Consider the following 27,775-nt stretch of genomic DNA (forward strand, 5'->3'; position numbering starts at 1 on the left):
CCCTTCCCTGAGACACAGAGGTTTGATTGTTTGTTTGTTTTTGTTTGTGCTGTGCTGTGCTGTGCTTTGTTTTTCTTCCAATTTAAGTTTATTTTATCCTTGTGTGTGTGTGCGAGTGGGTTTTCGTCTGGGAGAACTGGGCGAGTGAGAGGAACTGCAGGACAGACAAGGCAGGGGACCAAGGTAGGGGCTCGGAAGGGATCCCAATGGCAGACCAGGAGATGGCCTTGGTGGGAGTCACGGGTGTTGCTGTCCGCTGCGACAGCAGCGACATGTTCGCCCTTCTCCCCCAGGAGAGGCAGGGATACACTTGCCCTTGGTGCAAGATGGTGACCCTGCTAGAGGAGGAGGTGAGGTGCCTGAGGGCCGAGAGAGCTCTCCAGGCCCTCCCGGAGTAGCCCCCCTCTGGACAGAGCGTTGAGGGAGAGGCCAAGGGAGGTTTTCTGCCTGCCGGGCGCACACATCCGGCATGTGATGGACAGAGTGGAGCATCTTGTTCACTCCGGGGGTCACCAGTCGCTCCTGGTGATCCATGTGGGCGCAAACGACGTGGCCAGGCAGGGTGTGGCTGGGATCACCAAGGACTTTGAGGCCCTGGGGAAGAAACTCAGAGAGCTAAAGGCCCAAGTGGCCTTCTCGTCAATCTTACCTGTCTGGGGATTTGGACCAGGAAGGGACAGGAGGGCCTCTGAGGTGAACGACTGGCTTAGGGTGTGGTGCCAGAAGGAACGCTTCAGGTTCCTCGACCACGGCACTCGTTTTCTTGCCAATGGACTTCTGGCAAGGGACGGGTTACACCTCACGAGGAAGGGGAACAGGTCCTTTGGAGATGCTCTAGCGAACTTCGTCCGGAAGACTTTAAACTGAGTGGGGGGGGGGTGTTCAGGTCCCCCAGTAACGTGTCTGCATTGGACAAGTGTGGGGGGAGGATCAGGGCTCTGGGAGCAGGTTTTTAGAGGTACTGCAGGGACTGACAGGACTCCTTCAGAGAGGGGCCAGGTATTAGGGAGGATGGGAGGAAGGAGGAGGCTGGGAACTCCAAGGGAAGGAAGCGGTGGGAAGGAGTTGAGGTGCATGTACACCAATGCTAGGAGCATGGGTAATAAGCAGGAAGAGCTTGAAGCTCTCCTGGGAATAGGAGGGTATGATCTGGTGGGAATCACAGAAACTTGGTGGGATGAAAGGCATGTCTGGAATGTGAACATAGAAGGGTATCACCTTTTTAGAAAGGACAGGAAGGGAAAGAGAGGTGGGGGCGTGGCTTCATATGTCAGGGAAGGGATAGGATGCAGTGAGATAGAATGCAGCACAGATGGGGATTCAGTAGAGGCAGTTTGGTGAAACTTAGGGGTTTTGACAGGGAAAGAGACCTGACAGTGGGGGTATGTTATCGTCCTCCAGGTCAACTTGAGACCCTGAATGATGTCCTGAAAGGCCAGATTCTAAGGATATCTTGGGGGCGAGACACAGTAATTATGGGAGATTTCAATCTCCCAGATATTACTTGGGAGACTCACTCGGCGGTGACAGCCAGGTCACGTCGCTTCCTAGAAGCTAATGAGGGAGCGTTTTTCACACAGAGGGTCCGAGAGGCGACGAGGGGGGGAAACATCCTTGACTTGGTCTTGACCAATACGGAGGAGCTGATAGATGAAGTACAGATTAGGGGAGCTCTGGATGCGAGTGATCACTCCATCCTTTGCTTTGAGATCAAGGGACTGTGGACGGGCAGCAGGTCGAGCACTAGAAGCTGGGACTTCAAGAGGGCCAACTTTGGCCAACTGAAGGCCAGACTGGGGAAAGTCTCCTGGGATAGGTTACTGGAAGGTAAGCGAGTTGAGGAGGGGTGGATGGTACTCAAAAGGGAGGTTTTGGAGGCACAAGCCTTGACGATACCTCTAGTCAGTAAGGTGGGGAGGCGAAGGAGAGTGCCGCCATGGATGCAAAAGGAGGTGGTTAGAGGGATTAGACGAAAGAGGAACCTCCGTAGGAAATGGGTACTGGGGGAAATAGACAAAAGGGTATAACAGGAGGAGGAGGCCCGTTGCAGGAGGATTCTTCGCAAAGCTAAGGCTGATTATAAGCTGAGACTTGCCAAGAATATCAAGAGCAATAAAAAGGGCTTCTTTCAGCATGTAAATAGGAAGAGGAAGGGGAGACAAGTGGTGGGACCACTAAATAAGGAGGAAGGAGATCCAGTGACTGATATGAGGGAACAGGCACAGATGCTAAATGACTATTTTGCCTCTGTGTTCTCCCCAAAGCAGGACGGGGGATATCCGCATAGGAGATTAGATGATGCTGGGGACTTAGGGGCACAGATTAGAGTCACCCCCCTTGAAGTCGAGGGGCTCCTCAGGGCATTGGACATTGCAAAGGCGCCAGGCCCTGACGGGTTACACCCGAGAGTACTTAGAGAGTTGGCAGTGGTTCACTCATGCTCGCTGGCCTCCATTTTTGAGACCTTGTGGAGAACGGGTGAAGTTCCAGAGGACTGGAGGGTGGCATCAGTGGTCCCAATTTTCAAAAAGGGTAGTAGAAGGGACATGGGGAATTACAGACCTGTTAGCCTTATGTCCATTGTAGGAAAAACAATGGAAAGGCTCATAATAGAGAGAGATCTAGTGATGCTAGATAGGGAAGGGAGGCTAGCAGCCACACAACACGGCTTCCGCAAAAACAGGTCCTGCCAGACAAACCTTGTGGAATTCTATGAGAAGTTTTTGAGATGGCTAGATGGAGGGGATTCAGTGAATGTGGTATACCTGGATTTCAGCAAGGCCTTTGACAAAGTGCCCCACGATATCCTGGTGGAGAAACTGAGGAGTTTTGGGATACACCAAAGCACTGTCCGGTGGATTAGGACATGGTTGACTGACCGAAAGCAGAAGGTAACCATTAGCGGGGAATCATTGGGATGGCGGCCAGTGACAAGCAGGGTCCCCCAAGGCTCTGTCCTGGGGCCGATCCTGTTTAATCTTTTCATTAACGACATGGAAGAAGGGGTGAACAGTCTGCTGATCAAATTCGCAGACAACACTAAAACTGGAGCAGTGGCCACAACTGAGGAGCAGGTACTCCAGATCCAAAAGGATCTGGACAGACTATGGAAGTGGGCAGGAGACAACAGGATGTTGTTCAATGTGGATAAGTGCAAGGTCTTGCACTTGGGGCATAGGAATAGGTGTCATAAGTACAGGTTAGGTGACAAGTGACTGGAGAGCAGCACTTGTGAAAGGGACCTCGGGGTACTGGTTGACTGCAGGCTAAACATGAGTCAGCAGTGTGATGCGGTGGTCAAGAGGGCGAACGCCACCCTTGGTTGCATAGCCAGAAGTGTGGCTTCTAGATCAAGAGAGGTATTACTACCACTCTACACGACTCTGGTGAGCCCGCAATTGGAGTATTGTGCTCAGTTTTGGGCCCCTCATTACAGAAAGGATATAGCCAGGTTGGAGTCAGTGCAGCGTAGGGCCACAAGGTTGGTGGCCGGTTTGCAGGGGATGCCGTATGAGGCGAGACTGAGGGAACTGGGTCTCTTCAGCCTGGAGAAGAGGAGACTCAGAGGGGATATGTTGGCGACATACAGGTATGTGAGGGGATGTCACACAGAGATGGGTAGAGACCTGTTCTCCCCTGCAGAGGAAGGCAGGACGCGCTTCAATGGAGCAAAGCTCAGGGAGCCAAGGTTCCATTTGGATGCCAGGATGCACTTCCTGACAGTTAGGACCCCGAGGGTGTGGAATGGGCTTCCAGGAGAGGTCGCTGAGGCCCCATCGGTGCGGGTGTTCAAGGATAGGCTGGACATCCACATGGTGGGCATGTTGTGAGTGGAGCTGGCTGGTGCTGGAAGTCAGACTAGATGACCCGGGAGAACCCTTCTGACTCGCTCTGTTTCTATGTTACTGCAGTTGGGACAACTGTGAGTGTTACTGGGGGAAAGGATATATAATAGAATATATGAAGTAGGACGTTGTCTGTGGCACCCCACTGATTCTCAAGGTCATGGCATTGCAGCAAGAAGGTCCTTGACTGGGCCCAGGGAGCAGTGTGAGCAGGGAAAACGATCTGCGAGGCAGGGGGGCCATTGGAGACCCTGTATACTGCTGCAATGCAGCCAGGTCTCACTTGCCAGGTCAAAGCACTAGGATATTCCAAGCAGCAAGGATGAAGATGCGACCTGCTGTGCTCCTCAGACCTCCCTGTTTCCTTTGGGCTTTCCCAAATTTCTCACAGTGAGATTGGGGTGGACAGATAAACTTTCTCACCACCACTCTACACTTGTGAGCTGTCCCTGCTGTAACGCAAACTCTTCTGGGGTGGTCTGGTCTTCAGTGGGTGATGAAGACCCAGCAGCCTTACGAAAGACCTGCTCTGGGTGGAGAAAAGAACTGTCTGAACACAGCTGCCTGTGTTTTTATACCCTCCTCTGGGCCCAGGCTATGGGGGCTGCCATGATGTGCACCTGCACTTCAAAATTCACCACTACGCCACTGGGAGCCCCACGTAAGGAGGAGATATATTTAACTAAAAAAGGTCAACCTTGAGCAAGGCCATGGAAAGGAAAGGATGGGCTGAAGAAACATCACACTGAGGAACAAAATTGGTGGGGAGAACATGAGACATACCATAGTGAAGGTCGGTGGGTGATTGAGAGCAGTGCTATCCCTGCATCCTTTGCTGCTTGGAAGATCTTGCCTTCTACGTCAATGCTGACAGCGCTGGTGCATTCGTCCAGGAGAGCATACTTTGGACTGGGCAGGTGAGGAAAGGTTCGAATTAGAGACTCCCAAAGGCCTGTCCACTGCGGCCACGACACTCTTTATCCTACCCCTACGCTTTGTTTCCCTACCTCTTTCCTGCCTTTCCTCCACCCCTGTGGCTTGTTCACCTTTCTGCTGTGATCCCGACTAACCTCTCCCTACCCAAAACTCTTTCTGATTGCCTCTAGTGTGACTCTCTGACTTTCCCCCAGGCCTGGCTTTGGTTCTGCTGCCCTTGCCCTGGGAAAGAACAGACGTAACGTACCCGTCAACCAAGAAGGGCCCTGCCCTGCCTCCTCACACTGCAGCATGTGGCTGAGTTCGCAAGAAGTGGAGGATTTGTCCAAGACAAGAAGATGGAAAGGCAATCGTGCCCCCCACTGCCTTTCCGGGCACTCACCTGTGATAGAACATCCGGGCCATCCCCATCCGCTGCTTCTCACCACCTGACAGCACATCCTTCCAGTCGCTGACAGCTTCCCAGCCTGGCCCAGCCACAAACAGAGAGACAAGAGGGTTCACAGATCACTCAGCTGGGCTGGCACGTGGGCCCCACCTGGCTATTTACCCAGGGATAAGGGCAGCAACGTGATCAGTGGCCTCCCAAATTCTCCTACAGGAAGTAAAGGTTCTGAAGCACGTGCAGGGAGCGTGTTTTCCCTCTTCTCCCTGCCCCCACCCCACTTGCCCCACCCAGGTCCAGCTGCACTGACCTCCCTCACGCTGCACGATATATGTGAGGTTGACGATGCCCAGGATTCGCTCCAGGTCTGCGTCTGACCGTCCTTTCTGCGCCATGTCCTCAGCTGTGTCTGGGTAGATCACCTGGTCCCGCAGGGTCCCCACAGACATGTATGGCCTACGGTGGGACATCAAGTGGACAAATCACAGCACTTCTGGGCATTTACAGAGTCAGCCTGAGAGGACCCAAAGCACTTCTCAGTAATGCTTTCAAAATTGCCCTTTAAATCAGACAAGCTGTTTCTGTGTACAGAGGCCAAGAGATCTGTGGCTTGTCCATGGCCAGTCTGCCAAACTGGTCAGAGGGCTAGACTGGGACTTGGGAGATCTGGGTTCTGGCCCCTATTCAGTAGAGCAATTTGCTGGGGGATTTTAGGCCAGTCACTGACTCTCAGCCTAACCCACCTCACAGGATTGTTGTTGTGAGGATAAAATGGAGAGGAGAGGGAGGAGGATTATGCAAGCTGCTTTTGGTTCCTTGCAAAACAAAAACAGGTGGGATATAAATGCAATAATAAATAAGTAGATGGCAGAGACTGGTTCATGGCTCTGATGGCCTTTCCATCAGCATGTTATATCAGTTCTTTCCTGGGCCAGTTCTCCAAGCTGTAGAAAATAGTAGACCCCGAATGGCTGCTAGAATACAGACAATGAGACACCCACAACCTTCCTGATTCTAACTTCACACAGTGCTGGGAATCCGGATTGAGGGGACAGAGACACCAAAGCGCTCTCTTTGTTCCGCTGTGCCACTTTCCTTCCCTGCAGATGCCTGAATGCCAGGCCACTGTACCTCTGTGGAATGTAGAACATACGATGGGGAGGTGGTTTGTAGAGCGTGCCTCCATACGTCGGCCAGAGCCCGCCCAGGATACGGAACAGTGAGCTCTTCCCACAGCCATTGGGGCCTGTGATCAGCAGGTGCATGCCGTCGTCTACCTGCAAGGGGGCAGCAGAGAACGCGACGATGAAGGACTGGTCTTCCCTACCCCTCTTCAGTTTCACTCACAGCTCCAATTTCCTCCCCTTTTCCCTCTTCCTCTACCACCGCCCCCGCCCAGATATGTTGCATGGGAGACTGTATCCATGGCTTGCAAGACCATTCAGGCAACCTGCCAAATGACTCAACCTTGGAACCGCATAGGCAATCTCTCTCTTCCCCCTCCCCATCTGATCCTGTACTCTTGCTGTACTTCCAGCTTTTTGCATGTTCTTGCAAAAAGGTAAAGATCAGATAGCCACCCCCATCCCTCCTACCTGACCTTGTAACAGGCAGGCAGCAATTCTCACCACCCGCTGCGCTACTCTAGATGTCCAGCCTTCTGAATACCAACCTAGAAAATGCTTGCTGCCCGGACACAACACTTGCCCTCCTCTTTTCTGCCTCCCCATGAATCTGAAAAAGAGCCTTTGGGAGCTCAGCCCCAGCAGTGGTTTTCAGCATCAACACCCTGCCCATGAATGAGAGATGAAAAAAGAATGAAGAATAAAAGCAGCACATGCAGAGTACATTTGCTGTGCCAACATGATTGTCCAGTGATTAAAGAAAAGAGGGCCCAGCTTGCTTCTGTGCCTTTAACTACAACTTGATCAGCAGAAATCTCAGGGCAGGGTTTCCCCCCCGCTATGGAGATAGGCATTATTTCTTGTTAATTCCTGACTATCAAGACCCTGTTAATGGCATATCTATAACATATGCTGTGCCTTTGTTGCTGGACCATCCTGAGACTTATATGTATGGGATGGGGTACAAACATTTTAGATAGATAGATAGATAAAGACAGTTTAAAAACTGGTAGCCCAACTCAGTGAGGAACCCTAACATTTCTCCAGCTACAGATAGGCTACATTTTCCAGGTGACCTCATGTCCAGGCTCCATGAGCTCCTTCCCACCTGATTTTCAGCAGTGCTTATACACAGAGACCCCATATGAGGTCCCCCTGATGCCCACTGGTCCCATCTACTGGCAGCTGGGCTACTCACTCGGATGTTGAGACTGGTGACCACCACATCTCCAGTGGGAGTGATGATGGGTATGTTTTCGCAGATAATTCCATTATCAACATCAACCACACGTCCTGTAAGCAGGAAGGGGTGGGGTGGGTGAATAGGGAAGAAAAGGCTGGGTATCAAATCTGTAGTGAAAGATGGTGCCTGAATCCTTGCAAAGGAGCACATGCACACATGCACACACACACACACACACTCAGCTAGAAAGGGGGAGCACTTCCACTTCAAGTTCTCCCGTCCTCTGTCTCAAACAGCCTCAGTTCCAGGTGCTTTCAGTTCCTAATGCTTGCAGCTAAAAGGAATTGTGTTTCCTTCCTTTGAGTGCAATCCCATACACATTTACTTAAGGAACGGGCTCACTTCTCTCAAAGTAGAGCATTCCAAGGTAGTTAACCTTGAAGTCTGAATCTAAACTGGAAAAGGAGATGGGAGTGACTTCTTAGCTTTAAGACCAAGGCCAGCATGCCTGAGATAAGTCAAAGGGCAGGTGAGAATTGGACTGTGACCGATTCTGAAGAAAACAGGATTGAACAGTCAAAGCCAGATGGGTGGATCTAACTTGATCAGTTCCAGAGTCTGGTGTCAGATTAAATGAGCAGACGAACTGAATAGAATCTATCGGTCTGACCCGTAAGCAGCAGGAACTTCCCTGAGGGTGGAGCCAATACCATTTAGTGGAAAAGTGAGGAGGGGAATTTAGTTGGGAATCAGCTAATTCCCAACTAAATTCCCCTCCTCCCTTTTCAGTGGTATTTTCCTAATTAGCTGGCTTACTGACTTCATTACTGTTTTTGTCACTGACCTCTGCAATATTCCTTTTGTATCAAGAAGTCAAGCTCGTCTCATGTTAAAGATTGAAGTTAAAAGCTTCTTGTTTTGATCTGCTTGGAAGGAGAAGAGGGGGTGGAATGAAGTCTGGCCTCCAGCATTTGACCTGAACACACAGCTACCCAGATCTAACACAAGACATAATGAGTGTTGCCCAGAATATGGAGAAGGAAATGGCAACCCACTCCAGTATCCCTGCCATGAAAACCCCATGGACTGTACCAAAAGGCAAAAAGATATGACGCTGGAAGGTAAGCCCCTCAGGTCGGAAGGTGTCCAATATGCTACTGAGGAAGAGCAGAGGGCTAGTACTAGTAGCACCAGAAAGAATGAAGCGACTGGGTCAAAGCCGAAAGGACACTCAGTTGCGGATGTATCTGGTGGTGAAAGGAGAGTTCAATGCTATAAAGATCTAAAAAGATCTGCTGAAAAGCAGTACTGGGATACAATCTCCAAAATGACAGAATGACCTCAGTTTGAATCCAAGGCAAACCATTCAACATCACAATAGTCCAAGTCCACTGATGCCCCAACCACTGATGCAGAAGAGGCTGAAGCTGACCAGTTCTATGAAGGCCTACAACACCTTCTAGAATTAACACCAAAAAATGATGTCCTTATCATCAAGGGGGATTGGAATGCTAAAGTAGGAAGCCAAAAGATAACTGGAATAACAGGCAAGTTTGGCCTTGGAGTACAAAATGAAGCAGGACAAATATTGTCAAGAGAATACAGTGGTCATAGCAAACAATCTTTTCCAACAACCCAAGAGACGATTCTACACATGGACATCACCATATGGTCAACACAGAAATCAGATTGACTATGTGCTCTGCAGCCAAAGATGGAGAAGCACTATACCAGGGGTCCTCAAACTTTTTCACCGGGGGGCCAGTTGAAAGGTGCTGGTGCTGGGCACGGGCTGGAAAGGTGGTGCTGGTGGTGGGCATGGCAGGCTGGTTCTGGCCCTCGGACCACAGTTTGAGGACCTATGTTCTATACAGTTAAAAACAACACCAGGAGCTGACTGTGGCTCAGATCATAAGCTTCTTGTGGCAAAATTTAGGCTTAAATTGAAGAAAGTAGGGAAAAGCACTAGGCCACTCAGGTATGACCTGATGAATATACAGTAGAGGTTACAAATAGATTTAAGGAATTAGATCTGATAGACAGAGTGCCTGAAGAACTATGGACAGAGATTCACAACATTGTACTAACAAGAGGTAGCAACAAAAACCATCCCAAAGAAAAAGAAATGCAAGAAAGCAAATGGCTGTCTGAGGAAGCTTTACAAATAGCTGAGGAAAGAAGGGAAGTGAAAGGCAAGGGAGAAAGAGAAAGATACACCCAATTGAATGCAGAATTCCAGAGAATAGCTAGAAGAGATAAGAATGCCTTCTTAAATGAACAGTGCAAAGAAATAGAAGAAAACAATAGAATGGGGAGGACCAGAGATCTCTTCAAGAAAATTGAAGGGAATGCAAAGATGGGCATGATAAAGGACAAAATGGCAGGGACCTAACAGAAGCAGAAGAGATTAAGAAGAGGTGGCAAGATTACACAGAAGAACTCTACAAGAAAGAGCTGAACGTCCTGACAACCACGATGGGGTGGTCACTGACCTCGAGTCAGACATCCTGGAATGTGAAGTCAAATTGGCCTTAGGAAGTCTGAGCAACAACAAAGCTAGTGGAGGTGACTGTATTCCAGCTGAGCTATTCAAAATTTTAAAAGACGATGTAGTAAAAGTGCTACACTCAATATGCCAGCAAATTTGGAAATTTGGAAAACTCAACAGTGGCCACAGGATTGGAAAAGGTCAGTTTACATTCCGATCCCAAAGAAGGGCAATGCCAAAGAATGTTCAAACTACTGCACCATTGCACTCATTTCACATGCTAGCAAAGTTATGCTCAAAATCCTACAAGCTCCAGCAGTATGTGGACCGAGAACTACCAGAAGTACAGGCAGGATTTCGAAGAGGCAGAGGAACTAGAGATCAAATTGCCAACATATGCTGGATCATGGAGAAAGCTAGGGAGTTCCAAAAAACAACAACAACATCTACTTCTGCTTCACTGACTATGCTAAAGCCTTTGATTGTGTGGATCACAACAAATTGTGGCAAGTTCTTAAAGAGATGGGAGTACCAGACCATCTTATTTGTCTCCTGAGAAACCTATTATGCAGGTCAAGAAGCAACAGTGAGAACTGGATATGGAACCACTGATTGGTTCAAAAGTGAGAAAGGAGTTCGGCAAGGTTGTATACTGTCGCCCTGCCTATTTAACTTCTATGCAGAGCACATCATGAGAAAGGTGGGGCTAGAGGAATCACCAGTTGGAATTAAGATTGCTGGGAGAAATATCAACAACTTCAGATATGCAGATGATACCACTCTCATGGCAGAAAGTGAAGAGGAACTAAAGAGCCTCTTGATGCGGGTGAAGGAGGAGAGCGCAAAAGTTGGCTTGAAACTCAACATTAAGAAAACTAAGATCATGGCACCCGGTCCTCTCGCTTCCTGGCAAATAGAAGGGAAGAAATGGAGGCAGTGACAGATTTTATTTTCCTGGGCTCCAAGATCACCGCAGATGGGGACTGCAGCCAAGAAATTAAAAGATGCTTGCTCCTGGGGAGGAAAGTTATGGCAAATCTAGACAACATACTAAAAAGCAGAGAAATCACCCAGCCAACAAAAGTGCGTATAGTCAAGGCTATGGTTTTCCCAGTTGCAATGTATGGCTGTGAAAGCTGGACCATAAGGAAGGCTGAGCGCCAAAGAATTGAGGCCTTTGAATTGTGGTGCTGGAGAAGACTCCTGAATTTCAAACTAGTTTTTTTTTTTTGTGGGGGGGGGGGGGGTGCATTCCAGTGCTGATTAAAGTTGAAGGCAAAACAGGGAGGGGCTTATGGCAAATGGGCTCAAATACAAAAAGCTATAAGCAGATTGTGGCTTAAAGCTCTTTCTGCCATAATGAAACCTCAGGACAGGCCTTTTGACTGCTCGGAACGGAGGTAAAGCTGTGCAAGGGGTGGGATGCCACGAAACAGTAAGGCTGAGGTAAAGGGGGCATGGCCATCTGGGGAGTGCCAGATAAGGATCCTGAACCTGCGGTTCCCCACTCTTGTTATACATGATTCTTTAATCATTTTAGCATTACAGCAGGGCAGGGGGTTTGGGGCCAGCTCCGTGGGGTTTCAGCTGATATCACTTTTCTGGAATGATTCAGCCCTAACAATGTAAGCTGCAGACATTAGCCAGAAGGACTGCAAGAGCCAGACCTCGAGACTCTCCCTGCAACCCCAGATTGTGTGACTGAAGAGTCTGGCTAGACCAGGCAACTGGCCCAGGAATCCACTTTCCTGTTTCCCACAAGAGCCAGCCAGAGGTCTGGGCAGCTCACATATCCTCCTGCTAAAGTTCCTCAGAAGGTGGGACTTCAGGTCAAATTTACTCTGCCACTGAAGGTCACAGGTAACCATCACTGATAGCCTGATCTGCCCCATTTGCCTAATCCCCTTTTAAACCCATCAGAGTTGTGGGTTTAAGGCAGGGGTCCTCAAACTTTTTGAATAGGGGGCCAGTTGAAAGGTGCCAGCGATGGGTGTGGGCTGCCAAGGCGGTGTGGGCGGGGGGGTGCAGGCCGGGGGGGGGGGGCTGTGCGCATATGGCACGTGCACAGCAAGGCAGGGACATGCATGCACAGAGCACCAGCTTGCTCGCAAGGAGATCCTTTTCTCCGAGCGAGTCCAAAATGATCTCCTTGCGAGCAAGCTGGCACCTCGCTACGTCCGCACGCATGCAGCAAGCTATGGCAGGCCAGATAAATGGGCATGTTGGGCCGGATCCAGTGCACGGGCCGTAGTTTGAGGAGCCATGGTTTAAGGGGGTGAACTCCATTGTTTAGCTATGCCCTGCATGAAGCAGTAGTTTGCTTTGTCTCTCTCGAGTCTCCCACCAAATTTCATCGGATGGTCCTGAGTTCTAGTGTTGTAGAGGAGAAGAAAAGACTTTTGTTTGTCCACTTCCTCCCTGCCATGCATAAGTTTACAAACCTGATTCATGCCTCTCTTTCCTTACCCTTTTCCCTAAGCTAAACAATCTCACCTGTTGTAACCTTTCTTTCCAGTCCTATACCTCATTTTACTTGCCTTTTTCTGCACTTTTTCCAACTGTACAGTGTCCGCTTTTAGGTGTAGTGACCAGAACTGTAAATAGATTTCTAAGTGTGGTTGCACCATAGATTTGTATAATTTACAAACCCTACTGAGCAGATTATGCAACATATATCCTACATTTGCATCATATCTTCAGGGGCAAAGAACAGAATTTATTTACTTTTAATGCCCCTAGCCCTGCTGAACCTTGTACAGTCTTCCTATGTTTTTAGGTTTATTAGCTACCACAATTCATTTTTTGGCAGGCCTGGAAAGATCAGATATAAATCTAATATACCACACACATGCAGACATGCAGGGAGACTGAATTTCAGACAAATGTTTGGCAGGGGAAACAACTGTTGATGGAGAGCAAGAAGCAGTTATAAAATGGACTCCCGCAACATCATTGATTGCAGGTTTAAGGGGTAAAGGGAGGGATGCTGAATGCACACAAAAGACAAGAGGAAGAAAAGTTGTTTGGGGAACCTTTGCAGAAGAAGCTGAAGAGAGGCCAGGAAAAGAAGAAGGAGAGCACAAGACATCAGAAAGAAGAATAAAAGCAGAGCTGGAGCAGCAAAAACAAAAAGGGACTTCCTTTCCCAAGCCTAATATCAAGTCATATCAAACAGTGGTTTGGGGTTCCTTTTGCATTTCTGTTTGCCCCTGGTTTATAGTGGGTAATCAGTCATGCCAATTGTTTTAATCCATCATAATAACAAAGTGCTGTGCAAACATCCATTAGGCTTTATTATGGCTTCTTTGACAATTTCCTCTCTTCATTTGTAATTGTGCATTGCACAGGGACAGAGGGAAAGAAAAAGAGGAAAGGTCAAGCAGACCTCGATGGAGAGGCAGGAGGCAGTTCCTGCTTGTTGGCAGTAAGGACAAGTTCAGACAAAGGCAGCCAACCTGAGCTGGGTCACTTCAGACTACAGCTGCTCACATAACTGATTACTCCTCTGTACAAAAAATAATTCAAAACCAAATGTCCACTGCATAGAAAACTAGATGTCAGGGGAGAAAACATTCAAGCTAGTCTTCATACAGACATGCTGCTTTTATATGTGCTAACCACATCATTTTACTGAAAGTTGTGGATACCAGAAAACAATACCAAAAAGTAAGCAAAATAAATCCTTGGAAAGAAACTCCCTCACAAAGAAAAGGAGGAGAGCAGCTCAATACACAGCAGATTTTGATCTGCAGGGAATTGTTTTGAATTGTGTCACATCACGGAGTTCTCCCAGCTGCAGTTTGAAGTGGCACAGCCCAGGCACAGGCTGAGCAACCCAGAAGCTGGTCCGTCACCAAGCAAAAATCAAGGACTGGGGGCTGAACGACCAGGGACCTGGGCCAGGCATGAATCAAAGGCTAGAAAAATGAGGAATGCTGGGAAGATTTGGCTGTACTGCTGTTTTACAGGTTCCCATACGCAGGCTAGACCGGTACCTCTAGTTTTTGTTAGCGGGGCTGGGAATTCTATGTCAATGGGGCTCGTTATCCATTGCAGCTTTTATTCTGAGTTGTGTTGGAGCTATTCTTGCTGCTCCATCCCCCAGATAGCTTCACCACCATGGATAGCTCCCATAATACTCAGAATAAAAGCTGCATGGGAGCTCCACTGACATACAGGGATCAGCAGCCTCCCCTGTTTATAGCCCAAAACTATTCATGTTTTTCAAGAGAAAACCCCACTGAGTTTAATTCTCTTGAGTAAGCCTTCATCTGATTGCAGCCTTAGTTTGAGAGTGCCTGGTACCAGATGTCACCATGTACAACATGGCCTCTTTCTGTAGCAGGTCACATCTAGCAGTTACAAGGCCAGCAGCTGGAGGGAAGGTGTGTGTCAACAGCTATACCTGCTCCAGCAGCTGGCGTGCCCTACCTTGTATCCGGAGAGGTCCCTCTACACGTGTCCCATGCCTCATCACTGTTCCAGCACGAGCCTGCCTCTCCTCGAGTTCCCCAGGACGCCGGAAGTTACAGTCTTTCACATCCGTAAATACTTGGAACATCTCATACACACGAGCAGTGTACCCTGCCAGCTCAGTCAGCTAAAGGAGAGAGATGCAAACAGATTACTTTGGAAGGAAAACCCCCAAATCCTCCCATCTGGTCTTTTTCCCTAGAATGGGGGCAGGTGGAGTCTCACCATCATTTTTAGAGACATGTAACTTCACATGAGAGCTGATATTTACCCAGAATCTGACACCTTGTGCAGATTCTAGAGACAGCACAGTACAATTATCTTTTTAAGTCCTTGTGCTACTGGAAACACACAGCTGAAAGGTAATTGCAAAAGATGCAAAAGATGCTCATTGGGATACATAAATTTACAATCAGGACTAGAGGATATCTGGTCCTGGTCGAGTCTGGACTAGTGGTGATACCTATAGGATATCACCCTGAATGGAAGCAATCCTATGCATGTTGAGACAAAAGAAGTCCCACAAGTCCCAGCATGCTAGCTGAGGCATGCTGGAAGTTGTAGTTCTCTCTCTCTCTCTCTCTCTCTCTCTCTCTCTCTCTCTCTCTCTCTCTGTGTGTGTGCACAAATGCACGTAAGATTGCACCTTTCCTGTATTTAAGAATTTTCAGCTAACCTCCAACCAGAAGGAATAAAGCCTGAATATAACCAATGTTCTGAGAACTTTAGTATTCCTTATTTTCTTGATTTAAACTTAAGTTTCTAGTCATGTTTTCAGTGACAGACTTTTAAAAGGCTAGGCTTTGCCTTTGAAAACTCAGATACAAGGTGGAGAGTATTTGAAGACTTCTGCTAATGGAACTTCTTATATGCTCTGTAGCAACTTGCCCTGTGCAATGGCTAGCAACAGCACTATTATTCTGTGTAATCTTCATGAGCCACAGATGTGACTTTCTAGAGGGCAGAATTTCAATTTGTTAAAATTAAGCACCTCATTCAATTCAGCCAAAGTTCTGAATTGCTAAAAAAGACTCCCTGAACCCCACAAATAGAAACTTACTGGCTTGACTGCAGGCTCTTGAAATCTACAGTGAGAACATTTTCTGTGATTATCTGGAAGTATGTTCCTCTGAGTTCAATGTCATACTCCTAAGTGTACATAGAACTGCAGTCCGAAGATGAGTGTCTGACCCTACAGTCTAGCTATCCAAGGGCTGACAATTCTGAGTAGGAGAAGTTTTGCCAAATAGTCATCTTTCCCATTGCCAGATCTGTTTACCTGGATTGTCCCTGGGACCTTCCACATGCAAAACATTTGCTCTATGGCTGAGATACCTTTCCCCAAGGATGCAACTTCAGCAAGTTTCCAAGACAAGCAGGTTTCCTAAGGCAGAGTTCCTTAGCCTAGAGAATTCCTGTGGGCAGCTGCTGATAATCGCTCTGCACATGGCACTTGGATGTCCTTGTTAGGAGGGTGCTATCAGTCAGCCCATTTCTAAATACATGTAACTGAGTTTCAAATCACTGAGAAAACAACAATAAAGCAGTTGAACCAGGGTTGAGATCAGCAATGTAGGAAGGAAGGCAGGCAAGATGGTTTCTTCTAGTTGGATGTTATGCATGTTTTACCCCAAAGCCAGTCCCAACAAGTTCAATGGGACCTCCTTCCAGAGTGAAAGAATGTAAATGGCAGCAGAACTGGGTGTGTTATCTTCAGATTGTTTCAGCAGGCACAGATCAGACAAGCCTCGTAAATTAATAGGGAGCACTGTAGATCCAAGATCTTACATGTGCGCACTGGAAAATACAATTACATAAGAAGGCAGACTCTAGGGTGTTGTGAAGTCAGGGTATTGCTCCCAAATCTCCTGAGGCTGAAACCCTGTCCCTTTGGAGCCTAGGCAATACATGCACAAATGTGCCATTGAGAATGGTGTGTCGGGGGAAGAATGAGATGGAACGGTTTAGGTCCTTCCTTCTCTTGAGAATCAGACTGCCCCAGTCCCTCCCAAGCTCAGCCAAGTGCCAAGTGGCATCCACACCTCTTTGTACGAAGAGATGACCCTCTCTGTGGCATCGGCTGCTGCAGTCAGCAGGTTCCGGGCTGTGGTGAAGGCTTCAGTTCTCAAGCTCACCAGCTCTTTCTCCTCCATTTCCAGGGCAGCTTGTTTCACAGCTTCTGAGTCTAGTGGGCAAAACATTGTGCAGACAGGCTAAGATTAATGGAAATTTCAGGAACAGTACCTCTACAGCCAATTCCCTTGCTCCACCTCTGAATTAGGGACATGAATCTGCCTGGAAATCCATAACTTATTGGGAATCTCCCCTTTGCCTGCTCAGTAGTAGCTCCCTAGCCTAGAGACCAGCCTTTCTTGACCTGGTACCCTCCAGATGTGCTGAATCACAACTCCACAACATTTGGAGGGCATCTAAGTCAGAGAAACCAGCTGTAGTGGTTAGTGGCAGTTTAAAACACCAGCATGAGAATGGTTCTGAATGGGGCTAGAACAGCTGAGAAACACTGCAATCCAAGGACTAATGAGATAAAGCCCAGCCTTTCCCTTGAAACCTGCTTCTCCCTGGTCAGCAATCAGTCTTTGACAGGGCCCCAAATTCAAACTGAGGAAGGGGCAGAGAGCCCGCAATGTTGACCCTGCATGCATTAAACGCCCGGCCACAGGCCTACAATTCCACTCCTCCCAGCATTTCTGGCAATACAGGTACTGGCAGAGCCCCTCCCAGACGTGCTTGTCATGCCTCAGCTCCAGCTCCTTCTTGTGCCCTTCTTGTGTGCAACAGAAGCTTGCTCAGAGCTCTTCCCCTCATATATACCACTTACTCTGTCCTGGCTTGTAAGTGGCAAAGCCTCTCTAGTGTTTACACTGCGGTGGTGGAGGGGGCAGAAAGCCTTGTCTGAACAGCCCTTTGCCTTGATCACAGGGGAAAAAGCAGCTGAGAGACACAGGGAAGGGTCCCTTGGTATCAGGGGCCATGGCTGGGGCAGTTGGGAAATCCCTGTGCACCATATTGTGCCCCTGGGTCTTTCAGTTACCTCTTCCTACCTTAGCATGGCATGTTGCAGGGGCAAAATTAACCCAGGCCCCTTCATCAGAGCTTTGTGAAAAAGGGACAAGGGCTAGAAAGAGCTCAGAAACCCACAATGCAAAGAAAGCCTTGAAGCTGCGTTCACCAACCCAGATCCCTTCAGACATTTCAAACTCCCACCAACTCCACCCACTGGTCTTGTTGCTGTGGCAGATGGGAGTGGTTGTCCAAAACACCTCAACTGTAGAAACCCAGGATGGGAAAGGTTGCACTAAAACTTCCAGGGTAGTGGAGGAAACCAGCACTGAGGGTTCTACCCTGCCTTTCATTAAGATCCGTGTGATTAAATTTAAATGGGCAAAGGGGAATCTGCTGATAAACTAGTTCTGTTCCTAAAGGATTTCAACCGGATTCTGGGCCACAGGAAGAGGAAATCTTCAGTGCACATACATATGCACACACACCGGAAACCAGGGCTGTAACCCAGGTACTATTATTAGGGAGCCAGCCTTAATTGGCATTATTGAGATTATTCGTATGTTGACCTTCTTTCTGTTTTTCTACTTATTACTAATGCAATAGCCATGAAGCATACATGAAAGAGGTGAGCTGACTGGCCATCCAGCCTGTTAGTGATGTTTAAATGTCATGACTGTACACAATGACATGGCTTGTACAATATGACAGTCCACTGTGGATGCCTGGCCCGCTGTGGCTTGCCGTGGCATGTGAACCTCAGTGACAGGGGTTTTTTCAAGGTTAGACAACCCTCAAATAACCCATGGGTTGTTTCAAGGTTATTATGCCACTTTGGGCTGTTGTATATTGTAAACCAGAGTTACATTTATATATCATAAAGTTTCTGACATACTCCAGCCTTCTCCAACATGTTGTCCTCTAGACATTCCAGACTACAACTCTCAGCATTCCTGCCCATTGGCTCTGGGGCTAATGGAAGCTAAAAGTCCAAAATATGTGGAGGACACTGCACTGGGGAAACCCAACATATACCCTATGGCACATTCTGCTGAGGTTTGTCCCACCCTCATCCTTTGTAATGGCACCAAAGGGAACTTGGCAAAGCCAAAACAAAACAAGGGCTGCTTGCAAACTCAACTAGGGGGACAAAACTGTCTCTCTTCTTCACCTCTCCTCATCTCCAACCTCTTTCCAAAATCAGTTCCTGAACTCAGGGATGCAGCTAGCCATTTCCATGCTCACAACAGGCTTCTAGTATGATTAAGAACAGTCGTGGTCCTTTAAAAATTTAAACATTTGGCCAAGAGCTTCCTTTGGGAACATGAGTCTCCTCTGTGCAATGTGAAGTGGGAAGCAATGACAATAGAGCGTGTGTTTAACCCTTCCCCTACCTGCAATCCCTTTTCCCTCACCTGACTGGGTTTGTAGTGCTCTTTGGACAAGTAGTTGGGCAGCAGGAGTGGGTGAACTTACTGTGGCAGCAACAAAGTTGCAAGAGAAAAGTAGCAGGACAGGGAACAGAGTTCCCTAACTGGGTCCTCCGCCTGCTGCTTCACAGTGAGGGTTTGCCAAATGTTTCATTTGACCTTGAACGGCCTGGGCCATCCCAGGTCATCACTGCTCAGTGAGACTGAGTGCTCCTGCTCAGAGGTGCTGAGGAATGAACTCACTAATTGCTGCTGTACATCACTTCCTTCCAGTTTTCTCCGTGCCTGGATGCACTGAATATGTTTTACTGTGTTAGAGGCACAGGATCAATAGATCCTGCAAGAATGCCAGCCTGCCCCGGCCTGGTGCCCTGAATTAAGCCTCTGAGCCAGCTGGCACCAAGCTGTCCATCCACTGCTTTGAACGTCATTCTTAATTATTCCATTCTCCCTCCCTCCCTATCACACACACAAACACACGCTATTTAAATGTGTGTGTCTGTTTTTCTGTCTGGGTTGTACCAAGAAGAGGTCCCACTGTTGCTCAGTTCCCATTACAACACTGCCTGTACTCACCTGTCTCAGAGTAACCGGTGGCAGTGATGATCGGCACGGCCACCATGACCAGCCCGGCAGCGCTCCACACGTACTTCATGAGGAACTGCTCCAGCATGACGTACCAGAGCCGTTCTAAGAGCAGCACGTTGATCTGGGAGGCGAGGTTGCGGTAGCACTGCCACAGAAGGGACAGCTCCACCTGGAGAGGGAGCAGCAGAATGGAGCATTAGGGGGCAAGGTTTGCAGCTGCTGGGGCAAAGACCGGATCATGTGGCTCTGATTTCGGAGCATTAGCCCTGCTCATCCATTTGCAGTCCCCAGAGCTTCAGTGTGCAGCAGATCAATTGCATGTGGTCCTATCAATGCATGGGCAGCCCAGAAAGGAACCACACAGAGCAGCACCCGAAGGTTCTGGTGGTGGAGGTACTTGAGGTCCCTGACGGATAGGGAAGAGAGGCCTGGAACCCACATATCACCCCCAGCAGAGAACCTGGCAAGTCATCATCTGTGTGCAAGCGAAGAGAAGGTTCGGTCATTCTAAGACCCATCTCCACCCATACCCCTTGATGGGTCCAGCAGTCTGACACTTACAGAGAAACCAGTTTTCTCCACTCCTCACTGATCTCCATGCCAAGAAAAGTTTTGCTGCTACAGGAAGCACTACAGGGTGGTGGTCTGCTGGCCCTGTGCTAACCCAACTCTCATCATCTCTGACTGCTGGCTGGGACTGACCCCAGAAAGGCAACAGACGTCCCACCCCTGAGCTGGTTCACACATGAAAGATTTGGAGACTACAATATTGACTGCTGGCTAGCATAGGTGACTGAACAGTTGCCATTCACCAGCAACAGAAACAGCATTCTCACATGATCTCAATCACAACTGAGTGGGGCTGTCAATGTTTCTTCCAGCAACCTTTTCCGCAGACATTCAGAGGTGGGAAAGGGATCTCCATACCCAGAAAACTTTCACCTGCTGATTTTGGCCAGTTCAGCTGCTCTTAAAGGAACAACAGCAGAATCCAGAAGGAAAATTGCAGAACTGCCTCTGGCCATCTTGTAATAAGTAATCACATGATGTAGCTGAATCTGCAAAGTGGACTAAGGCTAAGCCTCCCACTGGGAAAAAATAATCATGGTGAAATTAGGATGTAAGAAACAAAATAACCAGAAGGAAATTAAGGAGAGAGAGCGGCTAACAGGCCAGTTAAAGGGTAACAGCCCAATCTTATGCATGCTACTTGAAAATGAGTTAAACGGAGCTTACTCCCAGTAAGAAGGTTAAGCAGTTGGGATTGCAATGGTGTGGACATAATCTATCTTGACTTTAGCAAAGCTTCTGACAAAGTGCCTCACAGTACCCTAGTTAGCAAACTAGCTAAAAGTGGGCAAGATGTAGCAACTGTCAAGTGAATCTACAGTTGGCTACAGGATTGTACTTTAACAGTGCTTATAAGTGGCACCTTCTCAAACTGGGGACGGAGCTAACAAGTAGGTTACTACAAGGTTCAGTTCTGAGTCCAATGTTTGTCAACATTTTTATTAATGATTTGGAGGAAATGCAGGGTATGCTTATATGTATCTGCACATGATACAAAATTGGGTGGGGCAGTTATATCCTTACAGACAGAACAAAAGACAGAAACAAAATTCAATAGAAACAAATGCCAAATTTGCACCTAAGAAGAAGCTAAATGCATAGTTGCAAGTTGGGGGATACCTGACTCAACAATAGTACATGAAAGAAGGATCTTAGAATTGTTGTTGATCATAAGCTGAATATGAGTCAACAATGTGATATGGCTGCAAAAAAGGCAAATGCTTTTGGGCTGCATTAACAAAAATATCACTTCCAAATCCACAAAATACTAATTCTCTCTACTCAGCACTGATTAGGCCTCAATTTGTGTACTCTGTTCCATTTTGGCACCACAGTTTAAGAACAATGCAGACAGACTGGAAAAGGCTCAGAGGAGGGTGGCAATGAATTGAAACTACTCCTGATGAAAGTGAAAAGAAGTAAGTGCCAAAGTATGACTGCAACTGAACATTAAGTTAAAAAAACTACAGAAGAATTATACAACTTTAATGTCAACAATGAAAAAAATGAAATTGTGAAAGTTTTTGCATACCTTGGCTCAATTATCATTTTGAAGTTTGCAAAAGTAAATGGAGTTTGCAGCCAAGAAATTAGAAGACTTGAAAGTGCAGCAATGAAGAACTAGCAAAATGATCAAGTGTAAAGAAGTTTCATGAAAGACCAAGGCCAAGACCATTCATAATACGGTATTCTCCATCATTATGGCCACATGTGAATGATGAACAGTGAAGAAAGCTGACAGGAAGAAAATTGATGTGTTTAAAACATGGTACTGGAGGAGAGCTTTGCAAATACCCTGGACTGACAAAAAGACTAACAAGTGGATCAAGTCAAGGTAGACTTCCTTGAAAGCAAAAATGATGAAACTGAGGCTGTTGTACTTTGGGAACATCATGAGAAGGTAAGTCTTACTGGAGAAAGCAATCATGCTAGGGAAAGTTGAAGGCAGAAGATCAAATAGATGGTTTGCTTCCCTAAAGGAAGCTGTAGCCTTGAGTTTACAAGAGCTAAACAGGGCTGTCTAGGACCGGACATTCTGGAGGGCATTCTGTCATAGGGTTGCCATAAGCTGGGGACAAAAAGGCACAAACAACAATAGCAATCCATAGCCAAAGGTAGCTTTCAATTTAATACCAGAAGTTCTGGCTGTGATTGTCACTCTCCCTAGAATTTTTTTGCCTCTGCATTTGTTCTGTCCCCACATCTCTGTGATACTAGTCCTCTTAGCCTCGCTTTAGCCATTTGGTCTGGTAACTGCAACACATCTGAAAACAAAAGTGTCCATTAGGCTGCCTTTGGACTGGGACCCTTAGTTGTACTGCATGAAAACTTTGGGAAATGCGCTCCCTCAGGAAGGAAGCCCTATGAAAAAAAAAACCCTGTGCCAACATTACACCTTGGATTGGGAGGGCCAGGCCAATGGATCCCAGTGTCATCTGATCTTATTTCCTGTCTTTGGTGCTGCAATCAATAGGATGTGCCCCATGGAAGAACATATGGAAGGAGGAGGTGCTCCGAGACAGCTCCTCCTCTTGGTAGCTTTCCTATGGCAAGAGTGCAACCTACAAAGCATTTTATCTTTGTTTCTTTCTTGTGTGTTCCCTTTCCCTTTCTGTCTGCTGTTCAAGGCTGGGGGTGGTGGTGGGGACCATCCTAGGTTAAAGATCTGCCACTGAGTAAACTAGTCACTCTGAGAGCCTGTGTAGTGTAGAGGTTAAAAGTGTGGGACTGGGACTCAGGCAATTCAGGTTCTAGTCCCCACTCAGTCTTGCACCTAACTGTTTGACTTGGGCAAGTCATAGCCTCTCAACCCAACCTACCTCACAGGGTTGTTGATGTGAGGATATGATAGAGAGGAGGGGGGAAATAGTGTAAGCTACCTTGAGTTCCTTGGAAGGAAAAATAGTGGAATATAGATATAATAAATAAAATATATAATAAATAAATACTGTGAGCAGGGGAATTGGAGACACTGGCCCAAATATTTTCAATAATCCTAAATCAGCCTTCTTCAGCTTGGTGCCCTCTTGATGCTTTGCAGTTTAATTTGCATTAGCCTCAGTCACCATGGGGCCAGGAATTCTGGGAATTGTAGTCTAAAACATCTGGAAGGCACCACATTGGAGAAGGCTGCCCTGAGGAATCCCATCATAGATTCACAGAATAGTAGAACTGGAATGGGCCAAGAAGGCCTTTGCGTCCAACCCCTGTTGGTGCAGGATGCCAGGTCACACCATCCCACTCAGGTGATTGTCCAATTTTGCCTTGGACATCTCTAGTGTGGGAGAGCCCACGGCCTCTCTTGATAACTGGTACCACTGCCATATTTCCCTAACAGTAACACCAGTTTCCTGGTGTCTAGCCTGAATCTGGTGTGCTGTAGTTTAAGTTTGCCATTACATGTCCAACACTCAGCAATTAGTAAGGTCTTTTCCTTCCTCTTTGTGACAACACTCTACAAATACCTCAAAGGCTATCATACTCCCTTGTAGCCTTCTCTTCTAAAAGCTAAACATGCCCAGCATTTTCAGCCTCTCATTGCAGGGCTTAGTTTCCAGACCCTGGATCATCTTTGTTGCCCTCCTCTGAACCCTTTCTAAACAGCAGAATGGGTGACACAATTCAGCCTGCTGCTCTATAAGAAACGTTGTGGTGACTAAATCCGGTCACGGGATATTGTCTAGCCCCTGCTTAGGAGAGCAACTGTTGCTTTTTGTTTGAAGTGTCTGGTCTGTGTATTTGCCTGCCTATTTGTATCTGCGTGCGTTGATTCTAGGAAGAGGCTAAGGACAAAGGCAGGCCCCATTTGTTAAAGAGAGTGAGAGCAAGTGAGCTAGCACATATGGGTGACCTAAAGTTACCCATAACTGAGGCAGGATGCCAGGGTGGGAGAGTTTATGTCCTTGAAATGTGTTCTGCACAGATGAATTGAAACAGAGGGAGAGGGACTGCAGTGTGACTGAAATGACTGTTAACTTCACGCACCCTATCCCTCAGTGACATCCCTCTGTCCCTATCCCTCAGAATCAGGGACAGAAAGATTCAGTCATCAAGATTCCCAGTTGGCATCTGTTGCCAGAACCACCCTGAAGTGGTGCAGCAGAGGCAAACTTGAAAGGCCCCGGGGATATTTTGAAGGTTCAAGCAGAAGTCAGGCAGTAGCAACAAAAGGAATTCTGGAAGTAACTAATGAACAGGAACAAATTCCCAAAGTTGATAAATTAAGGTCAGGGCCCCAGCCTTGCCCTGGAGGAATTCAAGGAAGAAGAATGACAAAGAAAAGGGAAGTAAACAAGGGTGACTGGTTTTAGCCTCAGCGCTTCCAGCATGTCTCTTGCTTTAGCTTCCCTTCCACCTGGGGAGGGCTCAGTATTGTTGTTTGCCTCCATTTCACCGCTCAGATCCACAAGAGGGGAAAGTACCAGGATCCACAGCAGAAATAAAATATAAATGTTCAACCACCCTTCTTGCTTTCCCGAATTCTACTTCACTGCAATTCTTAGCTGAGAAACTCAGGAATCCTGACACCTGATAACCCTCCTCGTACCAACTCACCCCTCTTTTTCTCTCAGAGAACTCTAGCACCCTGCCCAGGCATTTTACCTTGTGCCCCCCATAGAAGGCAATCTCTTCAGAGTTGGCCACCATTCTGGAATGCATATAACGGAGCTCCCCCTTCCGTCGTGCCTCCTCAGCTACCAACTGGCCAAACTTTGGCGAACAGGAGCGCAGCACCTTGGCAGTGAGGCCAGCCACCAGTCCAGCAATAAGCGAGGGCCACGCTGTGCCGGCCCCCTTGGATCTGGCCGAACTGAGCAGCGTATACGAGGTCACAATGAGATCAAGCACCGGCTTGGTCACGTTTGAGTAGAGGTGGGCCACAGAGTTGGCGAAGGCCACCAGGTCTTCTGTGAGAGACTGGTCTGGGTTGCGCAGGCGTCCATCCATGTTGCTGACCCGGTAGTAGGTCTGGCCCTCAAAGTAGAGCTGGTAGGCATGTTCCACTAAGCGGCCACGAAAGGCCAGAGCCAGTTGCCCCTCCAGGTACCGAATGGCACTGTTGACGAAGGTGGCTGGGAGGGCAATGAGGAGCCACTGGAAAAGCTGCCACGTAAAGTCACGTGGATTCTTGCGGACGATGCAGCGGGCCAAGCGTCCATCTAGGTGGGCCACGTACACTGAGAGGAAAGTGCGGCTGGCTAGGGCAGCCGAGTGCAAGGCCAAAAGCCCTGTTTCCCGGCAGAGTAGCCCAGGGAACAGCAAGCGCAGAAGGCGTAAGAGGCGGAGAAAGAACACCCTGTTCACGCCAGGTGGGGATGCTGTCACCTCATCTGGGAACCCACAGCTGGCTGGTGCCTCAGCAGAATTGGAGTTTGCCGTTAGGTTGGAGTTCACCCGGAGGACAGAGGTTGCCCACTGCCGTCGCAGGATCGGGTACAACTTCTTGGCACCGTACAGAGCCACCAACAGTGCCACTGCTGCTCTTTTGGCTGTGACTCCTTGAGCCAGCCGAGTTGCCACTTTGGCTGTGGAGAGTGGCATGATGCCCCCAGGATGGGGGCACTGCCCCTTGGTGGTAGCTTCCCTCTTCCTCCTCCTCTTCCTCCTCCAGCTCGAGTGCAGTGCTCGCTGCCCAGCAGTGGCAGTGCTTACTTGTCAGCCAGTGTCCGCTCTCATCCCACAATGCCCAGCCCTCGCACTGACAAGCGGGGAGGAGACTGAAGAATGGCCATCCCTCAGACCATAGAGAGAGCCTCAGGGCACCATAGAGAGGAAGTACAGAGGAGAGCGGGGCACTCCTCGAAGCGGCCACTGGAGGGCGCGCGGAAGAGGTTCCTGGGGAGAACGGGGCTCGGGCTTTGCCGCCGGTTCGCCGCCTCCCGATCTGAGACGCTCCCGGGCCAGCCAGCTCAAGTTTATTCGGAAGTGGAGGTCCGAAAATGGGCTGTACTTCCAGCTAGTAAATGCGCTGAGAAACTTGTCGGCTGAAAGTTGGGAGCGAAATCGCTTTGGAAAACCACTATCTGTTCCGGCGTGTGCGTGTGCGTTTAATTGATCTGACGCATCCATCATTACAAGTGCTGGAGCTGAGGCGTCTAAGAAACAATCGGATGCTTAATGTTTTAATAACAAAGCACCGAAGAGAAGAACCACGTGCAACCCGATGACTGTGCCTTGAAAAGGTTTGGCAACAACTCCTAACTGAAGTCATCGGGTCTAGAAAGCCATTTGGGGGATGAAAGGTGCCCTGTTGTGGGGTGTTGCTGGACCATAGGTAAAGTTGTATGAGTTCAAGGTCCGACAAGGACTCTTATATTTTTAATGCTAGTAGCCTTCATTAGTGCTAAAGTGGTAAATACTGTAGCACAGTTGCTCATCGCGACAGTCCACATGGGCATGTGCTCAAGGAGAGTCTAAAAATACAGGCAGCTTTGTTGATCTCTCTCCCTCTTGGGTGTTTAGTATACATGTCTTAAGAACATAAGAGCAGCTGTGCCGAATCAGGACAAGGGCCAACTCATCTGGTGTTCTCTTCACACTATGGCCAGCCAGCTGCCCATAGCGAATCTGAAGTAGGGCAGGAGTGCCACTCATGTTCCCCAGCAACTCTTGTACACAGGCATACTGCCTCTGACACTGGAGGAAGCCTATCAGACTAGCCACTGATGGCCTTTTCCTCCATGAATTTGTCCAATCCCCCTTTAAGGCCATTCAAACTAGTACACATCATTACATCTCATGGAAGTGAATTCCATAGTTTAAAGTGAGCCGCTTGTAAAGAAGCGTGTCCCGTTTGTCCTTATTCTTCCACCAAGCAGCTACACAGGATGACCCCAGGTTCTAATAAAAGCAAGAAAGAAAAATGCTTCCTTATCTGCTTCCTCAAGCCATGCATAATTCTGCACACCACTATGTCTTTCTTTGCCTTTATTCTAAGCTAAGCAATCCCAGATGTTTCAACTTTTTCACATAAGCCTTACAGTATGTCTCTAATCTCATATATGTTTTTGTAGGTCTTTTGTAAAGCTAACAGGTCTTAATTACCCATTAGAGACCAAATATTTTGCATAACAACTGGGATAGATCACAATATGCTGCTGGGAAAATCCAGCCACCCAAAAGCTATTGTTGTGAAGATTGCAGCTAAACTCACAGGAAACAGGGAAGTCTGAGGGGAGTGGTAATTGATGTTACTGAGCCTGCTAATTAAAAGAAGTGCTGGCTCTAGTACACCATACCTCTCTACAGGCAGCTCTGCAGTGGTGGAGAATTGCTAGAACCCCTCCAAAATACCTTCAGCAGCTACTGAAGCATTTCCATAAAACAGGTTAGGGAAATAGGTGGCCCTGCAGTGTTCATCATCTTTCAACACTGGTGATGCTGAGGGAAATCAACATCTGGAAGGCCACACTTTTTCCCATCTCTGATAATGAAAAACACTTTGGTGCAGAATTTGTCTTCCTTTTGCAGTACTGGGGGGATGATATGCATGGAAGCACCTAGTATGGCAGGGGCTGAGAGATTGTTTTAATGGCATCAAGGGTAGGGATTGCAGTTTCATGAGATCTAGGGAGATGGACACGCTCAAGAAGAGGATGCCTGGGCAGGAGGAAGGTAACAGGCGGCTTGCCTTGTGGCCTACCCACACTAAAACCACTTATCTCCCAGAGATAGGCAGTATGGAAGCTTTAATAACCATTAGTATAAATGGGTATGCAAAGTTCAGAGCTGA

At 48.0% G+C, this 27,775-nt stretch overlaps 1 protein-coding gene across 5 annotated transcripts in view; it reads right to left on the reverse strand.

Moving 5' to 3' along the window:
- The window catches only part of LOC123030121 (ATP-binding cassette sub-family D member 1-like), a 107,193-nt gene extending 81,487 nt beyond the window's left edge, over window positions 1–25,706 (reverse strand). For 4 of the 5 annotated variants that reach the window (XR_006416045.1, XM_044443751.1, XM_044443750.1 and 1 more), the window contains exons 1-9: window positions 24,646–25,706; window positions 19,462–19,642; window positions 16,477–16,619; window positions 14,393–14,561; window positions 7,489–7,583; window positions 6,298–6,443; window positions 5,477–5,622; window positions 5,164–5,248; window positions 4,629–4,754 (exon numbers count right to left, since the gene is read on the reverse strand). Coding sequence is in view for 4 of the 5 variants with exons in the window: in XM_044443751.1 (XP_044299686.1) it covers window positions 4,629–4,754; window positions 5,164–5,248; window positions 5,477–5,622; window positions 6,298–6,443; window positions 7,489–7,583; window positions 14,393–14,561; window positions 16,477–16,619; window positions 19,462–19,642; window positions 24,646–25,584 (2,030 nt within the window). In the remaining variant the exon portion in view is untranslated. Of the gene's footprint in view, window positions 1–4,628; window positions 4,755–5,163; window positions 5,249–5,476; window positions 5,623–6,297; window positions 6,444–7,488; window positions 7,584–14,392; window positions 14,562–16,476; window positions 16,620–19,461; window positions 19,643–24,645 lie in introns of those variants that run through there. The other variant, XM_044443753.1, reaches the window with a different exon arrangement.
- Window positions 25,707–27,775: the final 2,069 nt, after the last annotated feature.

This window comes from Varanus komodoensis, unplaced genomic scaffold, assembly GCF_004798865.1.
Source record: "Varanus komodoensis strain SLA01 unplaced genomic scaffold, ASM479886v1 scaffold42, whole genome shotgun sequence".
Lineage (NCBI taxonomy): Eukaryota > Metazoa > Chordata > Lepidosauria > Squamata > Varanidae > Varanus > Varanus komodoensis.